At 37.9% G+C, this 23,600-nt stretch overlaps 1 protein-coding gene across 3 annotated transcripts in view; it reads left to right on the forward strand.

Moving 5' to 3' along the window:
* BEAN1 (brain expressed associated with NEDD4 1) overlaps nucleotides 1-23,600 on the forward strand; it is a 60,883-nt gene that overhangs the window by 2,263 nt on the left and 35,020 nt on the right. For 2 of the 3 annotated variants that reach the window (XM_074839924.1, XM_074839926.1), the window contains exon 3: nucleotides 10,947-11,081. In XM_074839924.1, the coding sequence (XP_074696025.1) occupies nucleotides 10,947-11,081 (135 nt within the window). Of the gene's footprint in view, nucleotides 1-1,011; nucleotides 1,034-10,946; nucleotides 11,082-23,600 lie in introns of those variants that run through there. The other variant, XM_074839925.1, reaches the window with a different exon arrangement.

A 23,600-nucleotide genomic window follows, 5' to 3' on the forward strand; every position in this document is an offset into this window, starting at 1 on the left:
GGTAAAGGTGAAGACAGCGCAAAACCAAGCAAATGCAGAGTGTTGTCTTTCAGATTGCCTGGTAATTACCTAAACTCCTAGGAAAATCATGTTAAAGTTGGGCTCAAGAGCAAGTGCAAAATGAGTAGCTGCTGATGAAAATTGTTCACCCTCTGGCTACCTAATAGATGACCAACTGGCATCACCTAAGTCCGAGAAAATACATAATAAAAATACAAAAATGACAGGAAACTCTAAATGCTTACATGAGTATGTAATGCTTACGTGTGGCAGTCTACTCATTTATTAGTGAATTGCCTGTAGACTTGGCAAAAAATACTTGTAACGTGCTTATGTTGTTACAGGTTAATATTGCAAAAATACTGTTCAGATTATTTTTACACAGAGCTGTTGGTTTTACATTGTGCATGAAATGACATTTCATGGCACTTCATTACATACGTAGCCAGTGTATGTTTAGTTTGGGGATTCATATCAGAATAACATCATTTCTTACCCATTCTTTGCTTTCATGTTCCTTGACCCTTAAACTCAGATTTTTCCCTGCTGTTGCCCCTCCTAGAGAGACCACTTCTTCATGGCAAGACAACTTTGTATTGCATTACCTTTAGATTAGTGGAGTTTTGTAATAGAACTGTTGCAGCAAACAGTTCAGAGCAATCTGAGTATTGCCCTAATTTTCAAATGGATGCCTATGTCTCTTCAAAATTAAGTGTTCATAGGACGATATTTTTGTTTTACTTTGGCCTTAACTGAGGACAGTTCATCCAGGCCCAGCATTCTGGCCTTCTACACAAGGGTTATCATGTTTAATTACTGTAATGCCTAAACTGAAATGTTCTATTGGAAATAACAGATAATATTAACACAATACCAGGTGGGCATTAGCCAAAAAAACCCCAAACTGTGGCTTCTATTATGCTTTTATAGTGAACATGGAAAGAGACTGGTGTTACCCCAGGCTGTTACTATGTACTACAGGAAGGACACTACTCAGTGGATACTTCAGCTATACAGAATTCACATATGCCAGGTACTAGACCCGTTTACCCTCCCAACACTGAACTTCCTGAGCAAGTGCAAAGGCCCAGGAGCCAGACTGCAGCTCTTCTCATACAGAGTCGGCTGTGCCTTGAGAATACTGCTCTTGTACGTGATGAAGGGGTAAAGTCGCACAAGCAAAGTCCAGGCAGGCTAATAGGAATGGAGCTATGTGACTTCAACCACACTGTACCAAGGCGGGTTGACAGTTTCAGCATTTAATGGAACTTTCTGATCAGCAATAAAATTTGCTGTTAGCTTTGTTTCTTTAGATGTTTCTTTTTGAGAGAAACACTGGATTTTCTTTGCAAAGTGTTTTAAGCTTTTGGTCAGGTATGTTTGGTTGGTTTTTTAAGTAGAAAGTCAAAATTATCTCTAGAAAATATTGATGACAATGAGTGTAAATCATTCTTAATCAGCAGTCATGAACCTTGGTGACTGTTTCTAATACTTAAATGAAAAGGGCCCAAAACTGCCAGAGAAGTAAAAAGGCAGACAAACATTTCTAGCCAAACTGCCTTCTCTTTCTCTTCCTGCATGCTGCTGCCTCCTCTACCTCCTCCCCAGCCGTTCTGAGATTCATCTCTGAAGAAATTGATTGTAAGCACAAGTAAAAGCAAACAAATCAACTGATTTTTCAATCAATTATCCAGATTGCCAATACATATCAGCTATTATAAAAGGATAGTTATTTTACAACTATTAAATGACTATATAGTTATGTATTTAAATATTAGTAAATCTTTATGATATCTGTATTGAACTATGTCTCTGCTGTTACATCTAAGAGCACAAGGAATGTCCAGAGATACGCAAAACGTTCATTTGGATGCATGAGTCAGGAAAAACAACACTGTAAAATAGGCAGACAGCGTTTTAAAATCCAGCATTAAGATTCCTGTGTTACAACCTTTATAGATCTTACAAACTTACTCTTACTAAACAGAATTACCTCACAAAATTAAGAAGGAACAAAAGCATTCGTACTGTAGCTTTCCTCTTTCTGCATGAAAACCCACCTAAACCTGGCACAGGCACATACTTGCTACAAAGGAAAAATGCAGAAAATCCTGATCCTAAAACCAGTAGGCCCTTGAGTAGACACTTTGGATGCTGTCCCTCAGCATTCGGCTCACAGGCAGTGACAGCACAGCTGGCTGCCAGCTGTGTTGTCATTGACTACAGCACTGCTAGCTGTGCTCTGAGACCCCAGAACGATGGTGGAAGGTTGAATAAACTTCTACTCATAAACAAGGAAATCTTTCTGTACACAGCAAGAATAAAATGCTCTCTCCACTGCTACAGAGTCTGTAGGTCTTATTCTTGATGGTAAATCCTGTATTCTTCCCAGAACAGTCTCCAAACTCAGCCAGTTTAAGAGTTGTCTAGAGGCCAGTACTCAATGAACATAACTCCACATTCATATGCACAGGTGGAGCCCAGTGCCTCCATTCAAACAGGTGAAGAAACTGGGTGATTCTGGGTCTGTGCAAGAAACATCTTACAGTGGTTCTATTGGCTGCACCAGAACTGATCCATACAGAAAGACAAGAGATTGCTTCAAGCCTGTGTGTGTCAGCTTTGCTGTGAGCCGGTGTCCTGGAGAGAGTACATTATGCCAGGGAGTTTAAGAGACAGACGGATAGATCTGCACCAAGACTTCTGCACCCCACAGCAGTATCTTCCCTTCCACTTGTGGGATGCCTTGAGAAGTGTCAGGGATCAAAGCACCAACATCCACCACCCATTACCAGTCTCTCTCTTCTCTAACAGAATGCCAGGAACCATGTAGGTCTGTGATGCCAGGCAATAAGGGAAACACACTGTAGTTGTCCCCACTTCTCTAAATGCACAGCAAAGTTTAATCCCCAGAATAATCTGCTATTTGTTTTCCTTCACTGATTTTTTTTCTCAAAGTGTGGATGTTTTCTGAAGGCACCAAGGAGGCTCCCACCTCCCTTTTCTTAAAGGCACACCCCATATCTCCCTACAGTTTTCCACATCGCACTCCAGCTGTGAGAAGGGGAGGATGGTTCAAATGCCTCTAGAACCACACCTCAGAATTCTTTGTTCTTCTCCCCTAATAAGTCATATCCTGCTCAGTATCTTTCTGCCATCAATTTATTTTATGATGGCTTGAAATCATCTCCTACATCAGGAGTGATTTTTTCACCTTTTCATTTATTAGGCTGGAATCTGCACTATGGAGGTATCAATTTCTCTCCAAGTGTGACAATTTCTCATCCTCGTTTATGAGGACGTAGGCTGACAACTCCAAATCGTTCATTTCCACTGTAACTACTGACTTAATGCTTTAGTTTCAGCAGCTTCTCCCAACTCCTACCTCCTATTCCCAATTTTTTTTTTTAGTGGAGAGAATAATAGATTAGAATTAATTCCGATGCAGCTACTATGCAAAAGTACAGATTAGAGTCCAACGCTGCTCCCATCAAATAAACAGAAACAATGCTTTAGTTTTTGAAGGGGATCTGATCAGGTGGTACAAGCAGCCATACTGAGAAACCTCTCAGAGAAGAGTAGGGGGAAGATATGTTTTAGAGGTGCTGAGCGCTATTAACTCTTGCAGCCTGACATTTCATTATTATATAACAATTGTATTTGAGCGAGATGTTCAAGCGCCTAAAAACACAGTAGATGCCCAGATGCCTTTATGCAAAGCATCTTTCAAGGACAGGTGGACATCTAATTGATTATGAGCTTCTGTAAAGCCTACTTACGAGTTTCTATCTTCAGAGGCTTTGAAAATTTGGCCTCAAATTCAGAGCTGGCAGAAGCAAGAAATTCAGTTGGCTTTGACAACATTTATGCAAACAGCAATTTTAGCTCCAAGACTTAATACGTATCATGCTAGAACTTCCTGAAATCCCTCAGACTGTTTTTTAAAAATAATGACATTATATGACATTGAGACACTTACAGTCTTCAAGGACCTGTGTGAAGACAATTCACTGGAGACCATTCCAGCCAAAGCCACTTGATCACTGTCTATTAATGCAAATAGTGCTTCTATGACACTTTGTTTCTTTGGCCTCTTTAATTCCAAGTTTCTTATCTTTTAATTGCTGTTTTTAGTTGCAAGGGTGTTAATCCCTTTACTTCTATCCTTAAAATGAGGATTTTCTTTTCAGCAATTGTTTTCTTTCTTCATTAGGAGCATTATAAAAAGAAATAGTGAAAACCACACAGTTTTAATTTTTTTTTTTTTTTACTTTCAAGTCTCTCCTATTGGTAATTAATCTTTTTTAGTTTCATGGTTTAAGAGCAGGTCTGTAAGCCTCTGATCTTTACAGGTATTCAGCACCCTAGCTTTATTTTGAATTAGCTGCAAAAATTATTACATTATTACTTCTACTTAAAAGACCTACCTAAGACTGATGGTTTATTGCCCTAGGTCCTGCACAAAATAACTGGTCTTGTCCTTCCAGATTGCAGGTGTCTAGATAACACAAAAGGTGGGAAGTGGGGAAAAAAAAAAAAAAAGGTTGGCAGAAAAATTAATTGCATTAGATTACATAGCAATTTAAGGAGAAAGGAAGGCTCTCCTGGCTCCTGGATTGGTATCTGTCAATGGTCTTGGTACTGACTCTGGCTAACAAGATACTGCACTACTTATTTTCTCTTGTAGCATCTTTTTTCCCCATCTTTGTCCAATCCCATATATGTCTTTGCTCTTGGGGTTGAAGGAACAGACTTGCTGCAAGCCAGTTTACACAACATTTATTCTGCTTTTACTTTTTCATATGATTATTTCATGTAGCTGAATTAATTGCCCACAGGCAACCTGTCATCCATCGGGCTCAGACCTGATAGAGAGAAAGTGTGAGGTTACACTTAACCTCACCTTCCAGTTCCCACTTATTTAGGACAGGAAAATAACTATAACTGGCCTGTAATGTTTTTCTAGTTAGATCACAAATACAGGTGGGTCTCCCTTTCACTTGGGTACACAAGAGATATACAGGAATTAGTATTTTGCATCAGAAAGTTAAACACTTTAGTCAGAACAGCTTTCTGAGTCACTCTAAATCACTTAGTAGGCTGCTTCCAATTTTTAAACATTGAGAACAGGCCCCAGCTTACAGAATGAGTTAAATCAGGGATTTCTACAGCAAGGACTCAGGATATTAAAGAGATGAGCTTTACAAAAGAGTTCCCAGATCCTTTTGGGGAGAGAGTAATACAAGTACATGGCAGAGCACCCAGCAGATGGCAAGCTGTTTAGTCCCAGTTGGAAGACTAGTTCTTACTAGGACAGCCTCATATTGAACTTTGCTTCTAATCCACATTTATCCATTTCCTCTTATTAGCGAAGTTCAATATTTTGGCCTAAATGTTCCCCATTTATGATTATTTACAAGTTAAGACTACTGAGGTACACAGTGGCCATTTTCACTCTCCAAACGCACACAGTATGCAAGTCACTGCCAAACAACTAGCAAGAAGTACAAGACTTCTTTAATATAGAAGGTCATAGAAAGCCCAACGCAGAACAGAAGAGACTAGCATTTTCAGAAATTTGTAAACCATGTTTACTTATTGTCATCTTAACGTGTTGCCCTGAAACTTGCCTCTAAAGGTGCAGTGATTAGGCAGCCCACTATGCGATCCTCATTCCCTGTTCAGCAAATAAATGTAAAAACCCTGCAGACTTGAACAGACAATAAAAGCTCTGAATGACAAATTAACACTCCTGTTTTTTTGCAGGTGCCATGTTGACAAGTAGCCCAACAGTATCTAGTCATTTTGTATTGTAATTATAACTCTGCCTCAGAGACACATTGGGAGAGGAACATGAATCCAAAGTGTTTTGGCCTGCAACTTAGTGCTAGAGAAGGAACACACACTGCAGAGGAGCAACAAAGAGTAGCTATTTGGGATGACTTTTATGCATCATTTGAAGCGTATGTTAAACTACGCTAATAATCACGCTCCTCACACTAAACACATTTGTGAAATCAGATGTTCCTTTAGAAAGAATATGGGACATTCAATAATAGATTAGAAAAGCAGTTACAATGTATTCATGCTATTGTGTGCTGGGGTACATGCTGTATAGTACATTTCTTAGCATCAGGCAATCAAAAACTGTCCCAATGTATAGGGAGAGCACAAAATCAGAATACCACCATCAAAGATTTTGTATATAGATAGACACTTTTAGAAAAGACTTTGCTTTTAGAACAGCACAATCCTAAATGGAAACATGAGTGGAAACTGTACTTTTGCAACTTGATCCTATTAGCCAACCTGAAAGTCGTCTAAAAACCTGATAAAAGTCTAAAATAAAAAAGAAAAAAAGTTATGTTCAGAGCTACATTTCTGTGCTCCTGATTTAAAAAAAATGTTTCTACTGAATGAAGCAAGCCATAAATTGGAAACTTTCCCAAAGTTGGAGATATAAGATCATGCTTTGGGAGCGCTGGAGCATCTATAGTGGTAGAAATAAGAACTTTTTCCCAGATTTTCAAACATGTAAAACTATGATTCCCAAATACGCCCAAGGACAGCATGGTAAAATGCAGGGCTGAAGATAGCATCAACGTACCTTAATTGTACAGAAATTACATCTTGTGTCTGTCCTCTGATTTATTGTAAATTTCTTTAGTTGTCATCAGTGCAAAAATACTAAGGAATTGAGGGGCACAAGAAGTCAGCAGAGCAATAAGAATCTCTCCTCCTTATATTGTGTTTTGTGCAGGTTTCTGTGTCATGCACATCTAAATCACATAAGCACAGTAGAGCATTACGCATCAAACTAACGTGTGCCATGTGTTGTTTATTCTCTCATCCTCTCGCCAAGTTCAAGAGTTGTTAAATCATCTCTGTGTCACTGGAGGATCCTTCTTCACCACAACTATCTTCCCACAGCTGGCTACAAAGGTTTCAAAGCCAGGCTGCAGGCAAGAATGAGGACTATCATTTTTACATAGTGCAGAGGGTTATGTTGCAGAGAATAGTTTCTGCTGGTGGGTGATGAGGGCATTATCAGACTCAGTGGTTGATGCAAGAAGTGCGTACCCACTTTAACAGATACACAATTCAATGGTCATTTAAATAATAAAAAAAAATGTGGTATTACTAACATAGGAAAATACAAATTTGGATAATGTACAATAGCTGTAAACTATTATGTGTATTTTAATGGTGCAGGTTAATTTTCAACTCGTGGATTCATTTTATGCATCACATTTATATAATACCGCGGCTTAATCTAAATTTGATACGATCATTTTGATGTTCTTAAATGACTAATTTTCACTTCATAAATCCATTCAAATGCATGCTGATTTAAAACGCAAACCTTGAAAACCATCAGCACACCATTGCATGGCACATTCCGGTTGGGAACCGATGGGCTTAAAACTGGGAGGTGCTTCTCTGAAAGAGACTTTGTTATCTCCCTGTCATCTGTAGTAAAAATTGTTTTCAAAGCAATTTTACCTCAGGGTGAATCATACTTTAAAGACAAAATACTTTGTGCTAGCCTCTACAGAAACAGAAACATCGTCTTGGAAATAATGCGTTTTCTCACAAATGAAACTATCTGTTTCAAAAGAATTTTCATTGCATAGAAGTTAAACGTTGTTATTCAGTCAGTACCACACTGAGTGTGATGCCTACCTCTGTCCCGGCCTGCTGCACGACTATAGGCCTGTGCCTCAGTTTCTTCCTCAAAAAAACATTTACATATTTTTAGTCTTCATGAGGTTTTCGGTTATTTTGCAGCTCTGCTTGAGAATAAATGGAAGATTTGTATCATCTAGATTCACAAAAGACATAATTTGCTCTTGCCACATCTGGGAAATACAGCTTTATGGGATACGTTTGCACACCCTATTTTTTTTAACCATCATTGTTCCCCACTGCTTTTCAGTCCAAAAAAAATTGGATCTGCCCATGTAATTTCTTATAGCTTACAGTCTTAATGGTTCTCCCTGAAGATAGTAAAATATCATAGTGGTTTTCTAGCATTTTCATCAAAACCATATCCCAAAGTGACTTACACAGTTCAACAACTAGCAGAAACAGAAAGCATAGTATTACTTTCTGGATGAGAGAGGAGAGGCATTTATCTTTAAGTGACCTTCAAAGTAGAGCCAGTAGAGTGGTGAAAAGTAAAACAGGAATTTTACGTTGCAGGAACTGTAGAAAACTTTTTTACATCATAAAAAAATGGTGAAATTGTAGCCAGTGATAGAGGAGAATTATGTTGAATGACTGAAAACAGGAACAGCGAAGAAGAAGGATACAGAAGGGTGTAGACTGGAGCAGTCTACACTTCAAAGAAGTTTAGAGTAATTAGGGCAACTTCAAACTAGATTACGAACTAAACAGACTTTATGGAAGATATAAATATGTGAGATGCATACCAGGACCAATTACTCTAATATATTTGCTTTTTTTTTTTTTTTTCCTTTGGCATCATTTTCTTGCAGGTGAATTTTGTTATTTGCGATGACTGTGTAACCAATCTAAAGTTAACAAAATTTGTTCACATTTACACAATGACTACATTTGGTACCAAAAAGTAATTGCTACTTAGCGGCGGCTTCTATAATATTTGAACTCTAAAAAAAAAAAACAAAACAAAAAAAACAAACAAACAAAAAAAAAAACAGACAGGATTTTTCCCACAACTTTAACTGCTGGCAGTTCTATGCCATTTTACCCCAATATTGTCTGAGATGCCTACCGGAAATACAGTAGCCATCTGGGAAATGTACTGCAAGATGTTCTGAAAGTACAAAACAATATGATCTGATTATTGGCCTCTAGATTGCAGAGCTGCCAGGTACAAGTGTACAATCTAAGATTTACTGTTACAGTGATGTTGTCAATGCCGGTGATATTTATAAATGCATTTGGGGGTACTGACATCTTCCACTGGAGCAGCTGTGTGGAGAATTGGAAATCATCAACAATTAACTCCAAACTGCGTGATTTTGCAGCTATGAAGGATGAGAAAAAAGCTCCAAATTAAAAGCATTGGAGAGTAAACAAAAATGTGATTTTTTTTTTTTTGCCTGTCTTCTGTTGGGTACCGATTTGCACACTAGCCCTCTGGGCCTTTACTTTCAAGAGCTAGTGTTTTTCAAGTTGGGCTTGAACTTCTATATGCCTGTATTTGGAATGTTTTAGATTGCTCACATAAAGTAACCTGAATACAGCTCTAGTACTATAATGAAATTTAAAGCTGATTTCCAAAGACTCTTTCTACACAAAGGTCTTCCTTGCCAAACTTAAAACCTTTTTATTCTGTCACTAATGAACTATTTTCTATTTTACTTCTCTTTCTCATTACTGGAAGGCCCTACAACACCATGCAACTAAATGATGTCACAGTGCATCCATTTGCACACTCAAATGCACTTGTCAGAAAATAGTTTCCTTTTATCTATCATCAAAACAAGACCACTTTCAATAGCACTACTTGTGAAATGCGAGGGAGAAAAAAAAAAACACACAAAACCACCTTCTTTGAATAATATAGGAGGTTTCTTCCCCTCTTTTCCTGGATAATTTTCTGACTTCCTGATCTCCATGAATTTGTTTCTTCCTTACAGTATGTTGATAGATTTTTAACCTAACAAACTGGAATTCATTTACACAACAAGTTATTTTTTCAGTGATTTGCTCAGTGTGTTTTGTATGGCTGGTCACTGGCATTCCATGGGATGTTTTGCATTGTGCAGTTAATGTGTCACCAAAAAAAAAAAAGAAAAAAGGACATATACTTCCTTGTATAGAGATTCTCCAACTCCTTTTTAAATTTTGTATCATGCAGCTGCTGTTTGAATGTTTATGGACATCAAACAAAACAGCTATTTTGAATAGCCAGTGAAAGTAAACACCTGTTGCTTGCTGGCATAGCACTTGCAGTGACCACTCTCCTCAGGCGTACCCTCAGAACTTCTGGACTAGGAAGGGGTGATCCTGTTCAGATATGACAAGTGATGACACTGGCACCAGCACTCCCATTTCTTCTGCAAATATGTTTCACACAGGTGAATATTAGCATGACCTGAAACTCTGTTTTTCTTAAATTACAAGGCTTAGGCTGGTAGCATCTCTCATTTGAGAGTAGAAAATTTCTGTTCATGCATGTGTGTACGCATAAAGATAAAAGGAACCATAATACGCTATCAAAGGAAAAGATAAAATTACTCTTTTTTTCCTCCCCTCTCTAGGCAGACATGAGTGATTCAGTTTTCTACTCAGCCACCAAGTATCAACAGGACTCCTGAGAGGTGGCTGAGGAGCCAGTCAAAGATTTGGCTTCATGCAGAGCTGCAGACCCTACTATATAAGATTTAAGGGCTCTGCAAACCAAGCCTGAGTTTACATCGCCATAAATTTACCTAAGGCTTTATTAAGATTATTCAAAAAATCCTTCCCCACTCCGTCAAACTGAGTTCCTACCCTTAATTGTCAAACTGGAAAGAGATTGTGAGAGAGTTACACTTAGAGCTAAGAAGCCCTTAATCCAGTCCTTCGGGTTTATGCAAGATAGCAGATCTCTTGTTTTTCCCCTCATTTATCCATTTTGTGTATAAGCTGGGGCAAAAATGGATTGTTTTGTATATTAATTAAAGCATGTAAGTTAGAAGGCTAGGTGCCACAGAGACGTGGTACCCTTGTGATTTCCATGGTATGCTTCACCTAGACCTCATCTGTCTCAGACACTATTTAAATGATCAGCCACAACAGTATAGGAAATGCTTGAGTCTGAGACCCTTTTCACATCTGACAAACAGGAGAGAGTGTTTTCATCTACTCAGGCCTTTCAAAAGCAGGAAGACTGACTTTCAGTAGACATGTGGCTTTGTTGCTCAGGAAGGAGTTGCTTGTTACACCAAGTCATCTATTGTTTCTCCTCCTTTCAGATGAACAGAGCATTCTGCCGTGTAAAAAAGAAGAACTGCAGTGTGGTGACGGACTCTGTCTCTTAAACTGGCTACGCTGTCATTATAAGAAAGACTGTGGCAGAGACTACATGTCCATCAAACTAACATGCTCAAGTGAGTTACCCTTCACCTTCCTAAATCATGACACAGTGTCCTGCAAATGTGAATCCATTTGCTCACCAAACTGGTGTTTGTAGCAATATACTGTTCCAAAAATTAGATCTGATCTGGTTTTGCTATTGCAAGGATATGGATATTTAGAGGTTTATTTATTCATACGTCTAAATCATTTATACTGCATGCTGATTTCAAGAGGAATGGTAGACAGATAGCAGCAGTAGTGGGAAGATTTGGTTGAGCTCAAAATGCATTAAGCTAATTTATTGTGAAGGCTGCTGCTCTGAAATGCCAGTTGAAGGGGGAGAAGAAAAAAAAGCCTAAAAAAGGCAGTCACCATTGCCGGAAACAATTAGACACTGGCAGCTCTGCAGAGCAGTGACTGCTAGCTGGGCACTCTGCATTTGGAAATGTTAATGTGAATAAACAAACACACTGCCAGCTGATTAAAATAATACTTGAGCAGGGGAGAGGTAAGAATTACTGTCAAGTCAGAGATATCCAGTGTATTTGAAGGAGTCATAGAGTAACTTTTAGCCATTTGTTTTAGAACCAGATTTGTTGCAAATAAGTTGAAAGATGAGTTTGTAGATTTCTGATGAACAAAAGCATGTTGTGATCTCAGCAGTTGCCATTTACTACCAAACGTGGTGATGTAACCATCTCCGCTTTTTCTGTTCCTACTTTTTGTTCATTATGTTTACTTGTTAATTTCAAGCTACAGTTTTAACTCTGAAACCTTCCTCTTAACATACCCATTTTGTGACTAGCAACATCTGAGAGGGCAAGTTACTTATAGACCTCTATTCTACACGGTACAAATAGGATGGATCGCATACTGCTGTCACTAATTACCTGCCAGAAATATTTGCAGACTTGGGGTTTTTAGTTAACACAACATTGGACACAGAACAACGTAGCTCAATTTTGCAAAAAGACCAGAAGTTCCAACAGGGAGAGCAGATTGACAGCTACTGGCAATACACTTCAGATGAAAGTAAACCAAAAATGAGTTTCAGGAGTGAGTACACTCCATCTTCTAATGGGCCTTCAGACACACAGAGGCAAGATAAAGCTAATCCAAAGCAAAAGCCTCTGAAACATGGATAGTGTAGACAGCAAGCCCTCAACACCAACTGTTTAGTCTACCGATCAGTGCTTGTCACAACCTGCTACCTGGCTTTACAGTGGAGTCATGCAACACACACACTCTGTAGAATTGATCATAGTCCATTTAGTAGAGCAGGATTCAGGTCAGATCCATGGAGCACAAAAGATTATGAGTTTAACTGATACTTCAGAAGGGCTGCAGTTAACATGCATGGGAGGACACACAAGACCCAAATTTAGGAAAGACCTCAGGTTCTTATGCTTTTAATTCCTAATCTAATCAGCAGAGATTAGAGCTGGACATGTGGTTTGGTTTTTTTCTCTGAGAAAACATATTGGGTGGGGTCATGGAGGATTTAATGGGAACACATCAGTTTTGATGATCTTGCATCTTGCCTGGATCACACAAAAACCTTTCAGCAACTTACATTGCACATAAGTATGCATTATTTTCTGCCCTTCTATAAAGGTGCACATAAAATAAGTAGTGAGTGGCAAGAAACTCTTTTTAATATATGTAAATATATATTTTTTCTAAACGCAAAGCTGTCAATTCAGTGCTAATAAGAAAAAACTACAACAATGACAGCTGACAAAGCAGAGTCAAATAGTCACAGGTTTGCTCTGAACACATTACAGTAGTTAAGAGCTCAAAACCACAAAACCAACAGATCATTTGCAATGGTTGCAGAAGTGCACATAAATCAGAAATTGCCTAGAGGAAAAATTCATTATTTTTCGATGGAAAGACTGATTTGCTGTTCACAGATGAACCTGAGAGCAGACTGTCATCCAGCAAGGCACTAACATCTGTCACTTCATATATACTTCACAGACACAGAAGTGTTTCAGACAAGTGCCAAAGCACCTCTATCACGTTAGTTTTGCTGAGTAACAGCAAGAACTGTTAGAAGATCAGCACCAACAGAAAATCTACACAGAACGACTACACAATTAGATCTGGTATACCATTTCCTTCAGTCTCATACTGTCCAGAATAGCACTGCTACCTAGTAATAAAGGACAAGGCAGTGACAGAGCTAGATGGAATTCAAAAGCTGACAGATAGGTTTCCATATGCAGTTAGCATTTGCATCGGGAAGTCATGTCTGAACATGTGGCTAAACAAACACATGAAAAAAGTACTTGTGTATAAAAAAAAATCCCTTTGTGACTAATCTATAGGTTCGTTATGTAATATGCATATGAGGGGGTGTGTATATATACAAATATATACATACCTTTATTCTTGTTATATTTGTGAAGATAGAGACTCTCTACTGGAATTATTTGTTGTTCTTATTTCTACCTTCCTGTGTTTCTAATACTAACATCTAAACACTTAGCCCATAGGTTATAAAATACTTTAATTCATTCAGTCTATTTCATCCTAACACATTTTAGAATTTCCTGGTAGGATCCAAGAACCTTTGATGCTCACCAAAGGCAAGTCATTCAAAGTACTACACCCTTGAGCCATAAAGCATGAATAAAAATATCAGGCTTTTACATATTAGTTACCATTATTCTTTCTCATCTTAAATTTGTTACATTTACTTTACAGTTAATGGCATCTCCATTCAGAAATTGTTTGTTTGTTTGTTTTGGCCAAGAAAAACTTCATCTATTTCATATGAAACCTGTGCATAATAAAAAAAAACAGGTACCACGAAGGAAGTGTAGTTCCCCTATTGCATGTTTTCCTGTTAAAGCACTAGTAATAAATATGTTTAAAGCTTGTCTCAATCATATAAGCTATCCATTACTTTGTGTGTCCTTGGACAATTTGTCATGCTGCTTAAGGAAACTGATTAAAAATGCAAATAGATCTATCCCATAATAACGTTGCTTTCTTATTTTGATGTTTTCAGAGACATAGGGATTGTCACTTTTTTTCATTGAAAAGGATTTATATATATATATATATAAAGAGCAGAAATTTACTTTCATATTATTATGTCAACAACCTAAAAACCTTTTGATAAGTGGCACTAAGTCACTTAAACTTGTTTTTTAACAACGGGCAAGTGTAGTGTACTACAGAGTTACAGCTAGCAAACTATCACTAGTAAGAAGGGTATGGCCGTCATCTCCCCACATATGTTTAGAGGCCACATTTGCATTCCCTCACACTCACACACACAAATTCCCAGTGAAAATTTTGACCTTCTGCTAAACTTCTGTTTCTTCAAGGACAGAAGCTGACCTAATATTTTCTGAGTCAAAATCCTGGTAGTCAGCAGTGTCATCACTAGTCTGTGTATTTATGAATGCACATTACTATCATGCAATAGAGCCCATTACTACCTGTAGTTATGATGAATTAACTGGAAAGGAGGAGGAAAAAGACAGCTGTTGTCTGGGCTTTTTTTAAACCCAAGCAACAGCTATAGTCCAGATTTCTGCCGTTAAGTATGGCATTCCTTGACTAAAAATGCCTAAATGGATGCTAAGCAGATGTTTTGAAATGTGTTTCCATTGGAGTGGAAGTTTATAATTCTCATCATAAATCATAATGTAAAACTAGTATATAGACAGGTTAAAATTTCCAATTTTATCATGTTACAAATGAATAATTTCAGCATTAAAAAAATAATGGAATAAAACCATATTCCACTTTTTGAGTTGTCTGTGAAAATAGCCCTTGTCAAAGTTATTCTTAGTTACAGAAACTGAAAATCATGATAGGCTGGAATTCCCTTTCTATTGCTTCAAGTAAGTTGTTGTTCAAGTAGTGTTTTTATCATCAATGATTTTATGCTTACAGCCTGAAATTATGCAGAGGGCAGTGAAAAGCTTAAGCAGCACTTAGCATTAAATCTTATTAAGATTTGAGAGGATCTTCCATGGTGTACACTTCTTCATCTAGCATTTGTATCCTGCAGCTGTAGACCAGCTCTTTTCTCCAAATCAAGCTCTGTCAGTTAAAGATCGTGCCATCACAGTTGCTCACCTCCATCCACTAACTAGAAGGAATCATCCGCATAAACCAGTGAATAGAGAGCTTAAAATGAGTGTGCCCTAATCTGTGCTAAAGACAACACCAGCTAGGAAGGACAGCTTTATATTTGAATAGAGGGGTTGAATCAGCTCCTCGGATTTTGCCAGCAGCTTATTAGAAAGCGTTCTGTGAACCTCAAGAATTATGGGGAGAGTAACCCCTAACAAAAGGAGAAAAACTATCATAGAGAAGATGGTAGTGTCTTCACAAGTGTCTGTTCTGGTTGAAGCATAGCTTGTTGAAAGCCTGACTCTGAGAAAGTAGGCTCAAAATTACTTCCTGAGTCCACATACTGTACTATATATAGAGAGAACTATCCATAAATGCTGTTTGGGTCACAATCCCTGCTTCTAATGGAAGGACTGAACATACAAGCATATTGCACAGCGCTCAACAGGACAGCAAATGAACCCTCTGAGTACTACTCACAAGACTGTTTCCCATGTAATTAGCAAAGCACTTTTGTGATAGGATCAATAAATTACATTGCCAAGCAGCTGGTGATACTGTCACATAGTGTGCAGAAGTCTGTTTCTTAAATTCATTATATGGAATATTTATCAAAGTCCAAAAAGACTTTCAGTGCTGATAACATGCTTTACTGTGTTATTTTGTTCTGTTCTTTCTATCTTAATTTTGTTCCACTTCCTTCCCCCACCTCTGGCTTTCTAGAAACCAAAGATACCTTTTAGTAAAGCTGAAACAGCAGTAATAGTACTGTTTCTGTATGACAACTAGTGGTTATACAGCACATATACCATAAAGAACACACATATCTTTTAGAACCATGTTGAAAAATCTGTACAATTAATTTTATTTTCAAGCATACATCAACCTGCATCAAACTGGAAAATGAGAACCTTTTCAGGTGCTTCTGAAAAGCGGTACGGTTCACTCCCCAGTAAATACCTACAGTCAGGACTTAGGTACTTAGCTGTTTCTACTCATAGACAAGTCTGTCATCAGCTTTTGAAACTGCAGAATTTTTGGTGGGCTACAGCTACACAGGGATTCCCAGGGAAGCTGATCACATGCAGCTTCATTTGGCAAAGCTGGAATAAAACAGCAATTCAATCTCAGCTATCACCTAATATAATAGAACAGTCACCCAGAAGAACCAGGATGAAATATAGCCACCAAAGTAAAAGGAAGGGATATCTTTCCTATTGCCCCAAGAAAATTATCCCATCAAACTGAAAACTGGTCAGTCATTCATATCAACACTAGAGTTCTTAAAAATGCATCACAGAAGCGTAGTGGTTTTTTGCTTTGGGCTGGACTAGATCCTCTGATGGTACTTACATTTAAACTAGCAGCTGTGGTGTGAGTATTCAGGCCTTTAAACAAACACACAGTTAAAGATTATAGAATCCAGAAGCATGGAAGGTTATGCTTTGTGCAGGTTTAAAAACAAAAAGCTTTTCCATAGTATATCCATTAGAAGTTTATTTGTCCAACAGTTTTATTTTTTGGTCTGAGGAAGTCTTTTTTTTTTAAACAGAGGAATAAATGGCCAAGTTCCTCAGTCTGTTATATGTGCTCACTATGCATGTACACTCCAGAGGACTTTGGATTTGTCAGTAAGGAGAATGCGTGAGGTCTGCTTCTTAAAACACTGGCAGTACATCAACCACGGAAGCTGACTAATGATAGAGTGAAAGGGAAATTACTTTCAAATCACCTCCTGCCCACTGTGTCATTAATGCCTAACCTAATATTCTGGATTCATGTACTTAGGCATTGGGAGGGAATAAAATGAGAACCTTTTGTTCTAGCATTTTATCAAATCAGATACTATAGTGTCTATAATAGGGGCTCCCTGTACCAGTAACTACTACCGTGTAGTCTCAGTACTCATTTAGAATAAGAGACTGCTTTATATCAGCTATGCAGGTAAGCAGGATCTCAGAAATGGGAGGGGCAAAGGAAAAAGAGATGCTAAGAAAGTTCAGAAATAAATACCTAGGAAAGGGGAAAAACAAAACTGACAGCTCTTTCTCAACTGTATCACACCAGTTTTACTATCATGTAGCTCACTGGAATCTCTTGTGGCCTACTGGTGTAAAACAAGAATGAGGCCATGGTATTTTGAGGATATCCATGACTACTGTGGGCAGTCCAGTCACACTGGAACTCTTGACATTATTACTTGTCCAGTTATGAGCAAATGGCAGAGACATTCAGTGTTTCCTATGTGAGACAGTGAGAAAGATTCCAGAGGGCTTACACACATAAAGGAAAGACAGGCTATAGTATTTTACACATCCTTTCAGACCTAGGCATCTATGGGAAAAGCTTTATGGCTAGCCACAGTAAAGTGAATTTTTAGGGAAAGGAATCAGGAAAATTTTGGGTCCTCAAAATCGACATCTGCAGTATCTACTGAGAGTAAGAGTGGACTTTCCAGTGAGGCTATATTCCAGGAGAGATTCCCATCATACATTTAGCATATTCCTAGAAGATGGAAACCGTCCACGCTGTTGCCACAAACAATAGTCTAGTTCTGGCAGGAAGAATCTCAACAAGTGGTGAATCAAACAAGAAGAAGGTGGGATAAGTTCTCTTGAGAGGAGGGAATCTCTGTTCTTTTGTAGCACCTCACACATCCAGTTTCCGAACCATGGCTTCTAGGCATTATGGCAATATAAGTAAAGAATAACAGTACCAGTCAGTGTGTTGAGCCATAGCTCTGATATTTCTAAAAGGCTGTTTATGGCATCACAGTAATCAACAGCAGCTTGACAAGCTATGTGTGTACATTCATGGAGTACCAACAGTATACGTTTACCAACCAGTGATATGTGCATACACATATATGAACCCAGCTCTGTAAAAGAGGTGCCTTAACATAGAAAAAATAAAACAGGTATTAATTTCATATTGCAGGATTATACGTCCCCACAACTCAGTTAATTTTTACCCTCCATAGTTATCTTGGCTTTCAGAGACAAAATAGTTTATTCCTTAGCTTACTCTGAGAGCTTAATTTTAGCATTTAAGAAGCAAGACATTGACATAAAAGTATTTCATTTAATGGGCAGCTACCATGAAATTCAGCCCAATGGGAAAGAACATGAACTATTTAAAGTGTATTTCAAGTATGAATATATTTGCCTATTCCTTCCTGTATCAATCAACCAGAATCACCACATGAAAAAAATGCATTCTTGCTTCTTCCTCCCCTTTTCTCTTTCTTGTGCTCTCTTAACTTGACTGACAGTGATTTTTCACTGTTAAATCCTCTTGAATCAGAAGTAGAACCACTGCTAAGTCTTAACAAAACCATTGTAACTGCATGTACTCAAGGGAAGCTGCCCTGAGAAGCAATGCATGGATTTGTTCCAGTTGAGAAAACAAGCTAATATTTCCCTTGCTGTAAAAGGAAAGCAAATGTATAATCTTTGCTCAAGGGTTAACCATACGTTTCTCAGAAAATACACTCAGCAAAATAATGTTGACCTGTAGCACTTAAGATGTACTTGCCTTCACCTACTCTTTTTCCAGGCCCCTAGCCAACCATTTAGCATAGAAGCTTACATGCATACAAAGATTTTAGCTATCTTCTGGTGTCTCAAGTTACCTATGTGTCTTTTTTAAGGCTGTATTATCTATCTAGAGACTTTCCTGAAACCATGAGAAAGTAGTATTCAAGGCTAAAATTCTGCTTCAGGTTTAAACATACATTTTCATGGGAACCAAAGAATTTGCTCCACTGAAGCCAAAAGAGAGTCATAACCTGTGCAATCATTGCTCCCACTTCCAAGAGCTACATGACTGGAGTCTTTTGTACCAGACAAATTAAGTGTCCTTTATGTCACTTTATATTTCTCTTTTTATTTTACTTCAGGCTCATATTAATCAGGCTCATATTAACAGGAGCCAGGTTTTATTTGTTCTAAATGCTGCATCTACACAGATAATCCCACAGATTGCCTTTCTGTTAAATACCACAGGCCATTTGGATTAATAATCTCCATCACTCTCTATGCAGATTTATATAAAATCACATAGGTAATCCTGCCTATGGAAAGTCCTCTCTAGATAATCCTGCCCAGTCTCAACCATGATGGTTAACAATCTTGTCATGAGACTGTTGAGGAAAGTGTGTTTGGATACTTTCCAGACTTTGATTTTGGACAGTTCTGGACAGTCAGAAAAACAGATTTCAAGGGAAGCACGGTACTGTTATTTAAACAACCGTCACATGAACATAACAGCACTTGAGATAGAGTGACAACAGTCATTGAAAATATTAAATTTTAACCCAATGAATGCATTCTTTTGTTTCCATTCATTCTAGTTTAAATCCATTAGACATCCTTTTACAGTTATTCCAACTGAAGAAAAGGAATTTGTCATTTTCACAGTCTCCTTGCAGATTTCTATCCAGGCTTCTCCTAGTCCTTGCATACAGTTTCAGGGAAGGTATACAGACCCTCTGAGTACAGGTTTACATACTCTAGATTGTCAGTGGAGACAGGTACTCAGGAAGGTGATTTCATAGAGGTTCTACCTGCCCTGTAGATGCATCCAGGCTCTTCTTACTGCCCAAATGTAAGACCTAGAAAGCATTGATTCCTGAAGCTCCAAAGTGAAGTTCCAAAAGCGTGTGAATACTTGTTCTTAATCTGTGTGATGCTGTTACGCACCACTGAAATAGATAGGAAAACCTAGATTTTTAGTGGTCATCAACGGAAACACAAATGGAAGGCATGCTGGAGGCGCTGTCTTACGGGAAAGAATTCCGAACTCAAGAGACTCAGTCTGTCCTGTGTCTGACAATTTCTTCCTGAGAAGTCGTTTCATCTTCCTTTAACTTCACTTCTTCACCTAGCAAGTGTATATAACTATGCTTGTCAGCTTTGAAAATTGCTGTATTATAGGCACCCTAGCACTCTTATGAAGCAACAGAATGATATATCTTATATTCAGGAACATCTTCATAACACAAACTTCTCTATTAGGAAAAAGACTTCAACATCCAAAAAAAAAAAGATAAGGGCAGGGGGGGACACACACACGACCCTGTCTGCATCTAATTTGGGGGCACCGTAGTAAATCTGTTCTTATCATCTCGCCGACTAATTCATCCTTCTTAAGACATCAAATTGTTTCTTGTAATGATAGTTTAAACAATCTTTATCATGCAATTGAGTTCTGAATTCACTGCTACTTGTTTCTCTTACTTCTTCTTTGCTTGCTTAGTCACAAGAAGACAGTTTAGCCTCCAGTTAGATTTCACTTCTTTGGATCATTCATGAAATTTATTTCTGTTTTATTAGTAATTTCCACAACAATCTAAATTCTCCTATCTACTCTTTTTCCGTTACAACAATATGCAGCCTATTGCATACAAAAATGCTGTAGCTGGACTTGTATATAAATTTCATGTACTGCCTTAGTCTGGATTATTAAAACTAATGACAACAATATCCTCTTCTCTTACAACTTTTATTTATCCTTTATAAGGATTAATCTGAAAGACTGCTTCTTCCCGTGCTGTTGTTTATGTTTATTCAGCATATTTTTCTCTTTTATTTGCTGACATTAAGATTTATTTGATGCATACTGTACTGCCTGCTGAGGGTCAGTATTTGTTAATCTTGCCTGATATAAAAAGCCTGCTCACATACTACCAACTTTTGTAAGCAAAAATGAACAATGGACATAATTGAAATAGCCCTCAAGTAACTGTTAATTAGAGCAGAACTTTTATCTGTATTGTGCATCTTTAATTTGACAACTTATCTTTTTGTAAGCATGCAGCTAAAAAGAATAGAAGGTTTGGAAAATAACAACTAAGCATACAATTCTGGCATACAGTAAACATAAAAGGCAAGCCTGCATGGCTTGGACACCCTTTGTCTCCTAGCTAGAGAAATTAGCAATGGCTAAAGGAAATCAGTAGCCTTAAGAAAGGAGTACAATCAGGTACTATCAAGAAAAGATGCCAGTACAGGTCTTCCTGAAATGAGGCAGTCATTCTGACAAGGACCCTCCTTGCTCTGTAAACGTAGAAAATGCTCAATTCTGCTAAATATAGGTATTAATTTCAAGGTAGATATAATACTACTAAATTATTTGATAAGATATAAAGAATGACTAGATCAGTTTCATAGTGAGAAATTATCAGTAGTATTGTTATATTTTGAAACATATTAAAATATTTCTTTGTATGGTTGCATTTTTTCAGGAAGAGAAGCTAAGGTTTAAAGCGGAGTTTCTATCAAGGCAGCCTGCCAAAGACTGCTCCGTAGACCCACAAACACAGACAAGAAACTAATCTAGTTAAAGAGTTATCTTAATGTGCCTTTTCCTTCATCTGTAATGTGAAATCTATGACTTTCAGAAAAAGCTATTTTAAAACATTTCAGTAATTTTTATTACAACACTTCTGTAATACAATCTTTCAAAACTACAAGACAAGAAAAAGAGCCCATCAGCTAGGCAAATACTGTGCCCACAATTAAATAGGTAAAACAGTGGCAGATTTTGAACATGCATCTCAGTGCTCCCTGAATTGGAAAATTTTGTATGACTAAAATCAAGAATGTATTTACCGTGCATAAACTATAAACATAAGCACTTTCCTGAATTGAGGCCTAACTTCTTTGCCCACAGTCTCTTTATAAATAAACAGCAGAATCCAGCTTTTTGGCACATTAGCTTTACAAAATATGAGCTAGTGGGAAACACTATATGCAGTAGAATTGAGAATAAGATGAAAAATACAGAGCAAATAGAAAACAGTCAGCAGGGCCAGGGGGCATAAAACCTCCTTGAAATCCTGAATTCAAAAATGCCTTAAGTCATGACTGAAATAATTTGGTTGGTTTCATCTGAGTGGATATCAGAAGAGGCTTGTTCATATCATTACAAGAGAAGTGTTTATAGCTGCCAGGCTTTGTTCCAGGGAGAAAAGTGGCAAATAAATGCATATTATTATATGTAAATACAGAAGCAGGGTAGGAAAAAAAAATATGTAATGGTAGACAACAAAATATTCTCCTGATCTATCTTACTAAGCATCACTGGAGATTCTCATAAAGGACAGTAATTCACAGAACTAGTAAGTGATGTTTATAAAGGAACAAAACCCTGATGACATCCTTCTCTGAGGAGAGAAGTAGTAATCCCCTCAATCCTTCTGTGTGGGAGAGGCAGAAAAACACACAAACCAGTAATATGTGAAAGGAAGACTAAAGAGTTCAGGGTCTAACTTAGATGATGCTTCTGGCCTAAAGTGCTAAAAAGTCCTTCAGCATCTTCGTAACACTGCACTTGCCATAACAGTTATGTGGGAAAAAAAATTCTTTGCTGGGAAATAACCATCCTTTTATAACAACCTTTAGTGCAATTACAGGATAGCCTTTGTTTTCCATGGATTCAATTGTCTGCCCCAGGAGTGCTGGATTAATCTGAAGTTCAGATTCACACAGGGTGCTTCACACCATGGCCATAAAAAGTTGTGGTGGCTTAACTCAGGGAATGGTGCTCTACCAGATGAGGGACAGGAATGGTTAAGGCTGGTGTTGCCTTCTGTGTGCTTCTGCTAGTGAAGCCGCAAGTCTGCTACTAAAACAGCCATTCTGGGGATTCTCCCAGGAAAGAGAAATGTCAGAAATGACACAATGTTTGCAGTAATAAGCTGTGTTGGCAAAATTCTTGTAGATGTCACCAAAATGTAAATGAACTCCACTGACTCAGGGAAGCAATCTCCAGAAGAGAGACAGAGAATTTATTTGCATTTAGCAGGGGATTACAAATACCATTGTTCTCTCTCCTCCTCTCAGACTGAAACTGTTGGCTCAGTGTCAGCAGTGCAGAGATGCATTTCTCTTTCTTGAAACTAGTGTAATACCAAGAGAATAAAGTGTGTATCCCTGTGCTTGTCAGCTAGCTCTTCTTCACACATACTTTGCTGCAGGAGTCCTGATTCTCAGTATTAGGAATACAGTGTATGATATAGTACAGCAGAAACAAAGAGGTCAGTCACTGAAAATACAAAACAGATTCATCATTTCAATAAGATACAGTGAGGTCAGTCCACAAGCTTTTGTTGGGCTCCAGATGTTTTCTTGCCCCATACTATGCTGGAGATAGTAATCAGCACAGGCTTTGCAAAGTACTACAAAAACCCCATTCTGGAAATACTCCGTGAAACATGAGTGAAGGACAGAAAGTTTACCTGATGATAAAAAAAATGCATGAACGAGATGGGTATAATGCAACATCTTAATTTTTGTTGTCTGGAGAAAGGAAACATCAGGATAAAACCAACATACACAAAGATAGTACAGGAATGTTACCTACATTTCCCACTTTTTAAGGCATATAAAGCAAAATATGAAAAATCTAACAGAAGTGCCATACTTTCACCATAAAGAATAAATAGCACAGTAAAA

This window comes from Strix aluco, chromosome 14 (genome assembly GCF_031877795.1).
Source record: "Strix aluco isolate bStrAlu1 chromosome 14, bStrAlu1.hap1, whole genome shotgun sequence".
In the NCBI taxonomy this organism is placed as follows: Eukaryota; Metazoa; Chordata; class Aves; order Strigiformes; family Strigidae; genus Strix; species Strix aluco.